General features: G+C 53.7%; 1 protein-coding gene across 1 annotated transcript in view; it reads right to left on the minus strand.

The window, feature by feature from the left end:
- NTN1 (netrin 1) overlaps nt 1–2,017 on the minus strand; it is a 51,385-nt gene extending 49,368 nt beyond the window's left edge. Inside the window, exons 1-2 of the mRNA XM_009334065.1 lie at nt 1,951–2,017; nt 1,557–1,745 (exon numbers count right to left, since the gene is read on the minus strand). Coding sequence (XP_009332340.1) covers nt 1,557–1,745; nt 1,951–2,017 — 256 coding nt within the window. The remainder of the gene's footprint in view (nt 1–1,556; nt 1,746–1,950) is intronic.
- Nucleotides 2,018–5,627: the final 3,610 nt, after the last annotated feature.

Below are 5,627 nucleotides of genomic sequence, written 5' to 3' on the forward strand. Positions count from 1 at the left end.
TAAATTCCCCCCACCACCCCGGCACCCCGAAACCCTTTCTGGGGAGCAGGAAGGTAAATGAGAATTGGGCACTGGACATCAGCAAATGCCTCTGTGAGCATGTTGCTACCCGGGGGTGATGGATGCCCGCCTGCATTGCTGCCTGGTCCTGCTCGAGGAGAGCCCACGCCTTCACAATTTCCCTTTGTTTGCCTCAACCTAACGCGCTGTTAGTTTGGCTGCGACGCGGCTGTGAAAGCAGAAATATGAACTTTATTACGACACATATCCGCTCGGGACTGGGGGGCAAGGCGCGGCCGCACGCGGCAGGCAGCTCGCTGCCGGAGCAGGGGTCCGGCCGGGATGCTGGGTGTTGGGGCTGGCGTGGAATTGGCTCAGCCCCCCCTGCACCACTGCCTTCTGGCTCCTTGGACCCCAAAACAGCGGCTCCTCTCCCCCCCAGAGCCACAGGCTGGGTTCACATCCCACCAGCCCATGCTTCAGCTGAAGCTGTAGCTTGTTAGCAACCTCGGTGCAGGGCGGGTCGAAAATGTCTCATTGAAATAGTTTTTACAAGGTGAAAAAAGGGGGAGTAGGGCTGTCTAAAGAAGTGATTTCTTTTTCTGCTTTGGCAAAGAACGTCTGTTTTCAGTGGAAAGAAAAAAAAAAAAAAACCCATGAAGAAGCGTTTTCATTAAAAAATTGAAAACGCTGAAGACCCAAAGCTTTCCAGCCAAAAATACCCAACTCAGGCCAAAAAGCTTTCCGTTTCTTGTTGAAACGAGTCTTTAGAGAGAAAAGAGCTGAAAGTTTCTGCGGGAAACCCCAGCATCTTCTAATCTGGCTTTTGAATGTTTGCTTGATTCCTTTAGCTGCGTCTCAGGTTCAGGATTTATATCTCTTCCAGCAGACAGCTGAGAGTTAAAAAAGTTCATTTGCAGGATTTGCTCTTATTGCTGCTCCTGCGCCAGCTGAAGCCCTGCTTGCCTTCACATCCACCGTAGGAGAAGAGGAAACCTCAAAAAACTCCATTTGCTGAGCTCAAAATAAAATTGTTTCCTGTTTTACCGTTCTCGCCTCGTCCCGAGGAGCGAAATGTTTTGTGCGTGGGTTAAGCGCTGCCTGTGCCCCCAGCAGCTCTGGGGGCGAGGGTGGAGGGTGGGAGCAGGAGACGGGTGTTTGGAGGAGGCTGATCTACAGATGCTACATCTAACCCTGTACCTGGGATTTTGTGCAACTCTGCCCTTATATATATGATGACCAAGTTAGCTGTGGCTATCGGAGCAGATGAAGCACGATTTATAAGTGATAAAATCTGAAATAATTTAAAGTCATCCTCAGCAGTGAGGACTTTTTGTATTTTGATGGTGTTGTCCTCACCAGGAGGCTGGGGAGACCACAGAGAGGTGATGGCAGGGAACGTGGGGGTAAGAAAAGTCATTTCAAGGGCTTGGTTTGGGAGAGGAAGGAACAGGAGGAGTTTGGCGAGAGCAAGAGCTGTGGAAGCAGGAGCAGCAGGAAGGGGTGGGAGAAGAAGGGGCTGTGCAGTCCCGGCGGTCCCACCCCGGACCCGGTACCTTTGCAGGCCTTGCGGTGGGAGATGGGCTTGCTGAGGTCCCGGTAGAAGCCCTCCTTGCAGTAGTGGCAGTGCCGCCCCGCAGTGTTGTGCCGGCAGTTCAGGCAGACGCCGCCACTCTTGCGCCCCGACAGCTTGTAGAGCTCCATGTTGAAGCGGCACCGCCGGGCGTGGAGGTTGCAGTTGCAGGCTGCGAGAGGCAAAGAGTGGAGACTGTCAGCATCTGCACCCGGCCACGGAGGTGCCAACCCCGGGGGAGCCCGTGTGCGTGGGGCTGGGCACCCTCGAGGTCCTGCCCGGGGTGCCCCGCCGCAGCGGGGGTGTCACAGGATGGGATGCTCTGGTGGCACCTCTGGCTATGGGAAGCCAACTGCTAACCCGCATCCCTCCTTGACCAGTGCTATGTGGTGAGTCCAGCTTTTTGGAGGGGAAGCTGAGGTCACCAAGAGCTTGTTTCACCATCGTGACTTGCAACAAATATGCCTTTTGCCTCTCCCCACTCTTAATGTGAACTAAAAGCTGGGTGCAGGCAGGGCTGCGAGGGCGGGGAGCCCATCCGTGGTTAGGAAACAGAAACGGCAACGCACAGCCCCCCGGCTGCTCCTCCGGCTTTGTCGCAAGCGCTTTGCCCTATGTGAGCACTGCTTATCTCCCTTCTCATCCGTTCTCGCACTGTGGTGCTTCGTAGGTAGCACGTAGGTAGCTTACCAGTAGCATGGTATCATGCTACTGCTCGGTACAAAGCCCCCCCCCAAACTGCTGCAAAACCCCCCCCCGCTTCCCAACATCCTGGGAGCCCCCTCTGTCTGCCCCTGGGGGAAAGGGGGTTTCCAACATCACCTGCCCAACTTTCCTGGCATTCCCACTCTCACCAGTCCTGACACATGTGTGTTTGAGCTCCAAATATCATTTCAAGACCTTCCTAGCTAGCTTCTTCCCCGGCTTTCCTTCCCGTGCTTGGTACCCATAGCACAAGGCTCTGTTACGTGTCTGCAGCCCTGAACTTGCTGATAAAACCTCACCTCTGCCTCCGCATCTCTCATCCTGCAGCTGGGACAGGGCCAGCCTGACGCCCAGTTAGTCAAACACCAAAAAGTCCCCCTCTGCTTTGATTGCATGTGCTGTGACTGAACCTGCCGGGAGATGTCCAATTTCTCCACCATATGCAGCCTAATGTCAACACAGGGACTATTTTAACAGGGGGCCTTTGCAAAGGACAACTTAAGGACTTCAAAAGCTCGACCCCTCGCCTGCCTCTCCCCAGAGCTGTCACAGGAACATCAAGAGGCAGTTGCTGGGGCTCTGTGCTTTGCCGAGAATTTTATAGCTTGTTTTCTTTTCCCTTTGCTTTTATTTGCTCTTCACCCCCGAACAATGCATCTGTGCAATGCCATCCCACAGCTGGGCCTCTCGGCTCGGCACGAAGGTGTCACGGCTCTGGGCTTGTCACCTTCCTTTAGAGCAGAGACATCTTAATCCCTCATTCCTTCCTGTTTACCTTATGGTGCTTGCCCAAGACAAAGACATGCTATATTTGCTTAATTATCAAATTTCAGCCCAGAAAATTACAGTGCAGTTCTGGATTATTTATCAGGAACAATCCCCAGCTAACTCATGACATGAAAGCAAACGGGAGAGCAAAATCCTCTGGACACGTCCGACCAGCAGGACGGAGACTGCTCTCTCTGTGCTTTGCAATCTGAATTCCTCTGGCTGACGTGGTGAGGCCCAACCTCACGTCCCCACCAAACGCTGGCAGAGCAGGAGAAGCAGCCACCAACACGCTAATGGTGAGAAGAGCGGCCCGAGAGCGGTTTGCCAGCGGTGAAAAAGTGAGATTCCTGACACCGAGTGGGGCCACAACTTTGAACTGCGGTTTGCCTCTCCTTAGATGAGCCCACCAGCCTGCGGGTGCATTTGTCATCTCCCAAAACAGGAGACAACCATCAAGGAGGCTGGAGACACAGCTCCTGCATGCAGAGGGAATTGCTGCTGTTTAGATCTGGCTGGGCCCACAGACACATTTGCTGATGCTGCAAGCGCACTTAAACAGCCTGTTTGCATCTAAAAGAAGCGCGGGAGCACACACTGGGCGCTTTCTGCGTCCCCCCTCGTACTTTTTTCCCCTTCCACCTTAATCTCAGGAAAAGCACTTTGTGCTTTGCTAGGAGCACCCCAGCAGCGGCTCAGCTATGGTATTCCCCCTTTCTCACAGCGTGCCGAGCAGCCCCCGCCAGCACGATGGCTCCGTCGCAGTCAGCGCAGTACAAATAGGGGATTAGGGGTGATTCCTGCCCTGCAGAATGCATGAGCTAAGCTTTCGGGAAGGAGGCGGCATTTTTGAAGTCCCAATCCTTGTTTTACAGAGAGGCGACCGAGGTGCTGAGATTAAACCTTTTTCCCGGGCGTGCAGGAGCACAGGGCTGAAGGCTGGTTCCTCCACTGAGGGCAGAGCCTTCCCCCAGGCGTGGACCGGCTGAGAGTCACACCAGGGCTGCCACATGAAGGATGTCCTCTTGGCTATAGCTAACCACCAAGGCAACACCTGTATCAATGGCACGGCCTCAGGACTCAGCTCAAGCAGAGGAAGAAATTAAGTCCCTCAGTCTGAGGGTCTGTCATCCCTGCTGCAGCCTGTGACCATGCAGGCACATCTCCATCGTTCAAAGCCTTGAGACTCACTAGCAGCTCTGACTCTGGTGCTGCAAACCACAGGATTTAGTGCCTATTGACCAACATGAGGAGACATTTCTCCAGGGGGTGGCATGGCCTCACAGAAGACCTAGTTCTTCATTGAAGTTGGCAGAAATGTGTGTTTTCCAAAGAGCATGAAAGCTCACCTCCTCCTAAAACCTGTATTTTAGGAGAGCTGGACTTGGTACTTGAGTGTTTTGCAAGATTGCATTGGCAAATCCCTTTTTAAAATTCAAAGCTGAGTGAGTGAAAATCTTGACATTTCTTTGGGTTGCTTGATAAGCAGAAATGTTTTTGCAAAGCCAGGAAAACAGAAATCCTGGGATTTTCTCAAGATCTTTGCAAATATTTCAGCTGGTCCCACCAGGGCAGAGCTGCATGGGAATGTGGAGGAATAAGTGGAGTGTGCAGAGCTGCTCGCAGCCCTGCTCCCGGGATCAATTTTATATTGATCTTCCAGGGATGGGAAAATCCAGTGTCTGGAGAAGGGAAGAAGCTGAACATCACAAGAAGCTGCAAGGAGCTCCCCAAAACAGCCGTCCCTGTCCTCATCCAGAGCAAACGACCTAAAGATTGTGTATGCCTTGGGGTATAAACCCTCCCAGGAGGGAGTGAATGAGCTGGGAGAAGGTGTGGGCTGGGGGAGCCCCTCTCCATGCCCAGTGTCCCTGCACTTGGCCTCCCTGCCAGCTCCCCGCAAGCACTGCAATCAGCCTGGGGGCGATGGCCACCCCTTCACTGTGAATTCTCAGGTTTTTTTGGCTCCGTCAGCTTAGCCTTGGCTCTGTCCCCTCCTTCCACCTGCACTCCCAGGGCACCGAGGACATCCGTTGGGCACCGTTTGCCTCCTAACCCCATGCACATGGATGCTTTTCCATCATCCACCCCCTCCTGATCCACTTGTTTGTGCAGACAGAAGGGGCCAAACCGACTCAAGGAGAGTGGTTTTAATTGAAATTACCGTCTCCTGTGCTCACCCTGAGTGCCTGGGTCTTGAGTGGCCAGTGCTGTGCACCACTGGCCACCAGCCAGTGCCAGCTGGCAGCTCTGTCTGTAGCCTGATGTGTCTGCAGATGCCCAATGGAAGAGGCTTGGTCTGACTGAAGGGAAATAGCCATCCTATTTTTTCCTTACAATAGTGCATAGGGACGGAATAGTTAGGGCAATGCAATAAACGACGCATCTAGGCGTCAGAAAGTCCTTGCTGGGGACGAGCTGGGACACGTCGTGATGGGATCCATCACACTGGTGCTACAGCCTCGGAGAAAACCATTGGTGCGGGCCCAGAGATGCTGAGCGCGGGCAATGCTGGGGCACACCGCTATTGTTGGGAGCCGTTAGGACCGACAGGGACCCAGCAGCAGGTCATGATGCTTTT

Source organism: Pygoscelis adeliae, unplaced genomic scaffold, assembly GCF_000699105.1.
Source record: "Pygoscelis adeliae isolate BGI_AS28 unplaced genomic scaffold, ASM69910v1 Scaffold11, whole genome shotgun sequence".
NCBI classification, from domain to species: domain Eukaryota; kingdom Metazoa; phylum Chordata; class Aves; order Sphenisciformes; family Spheniscidae; genus Pygoscelis; species Pygoscelis adeliae.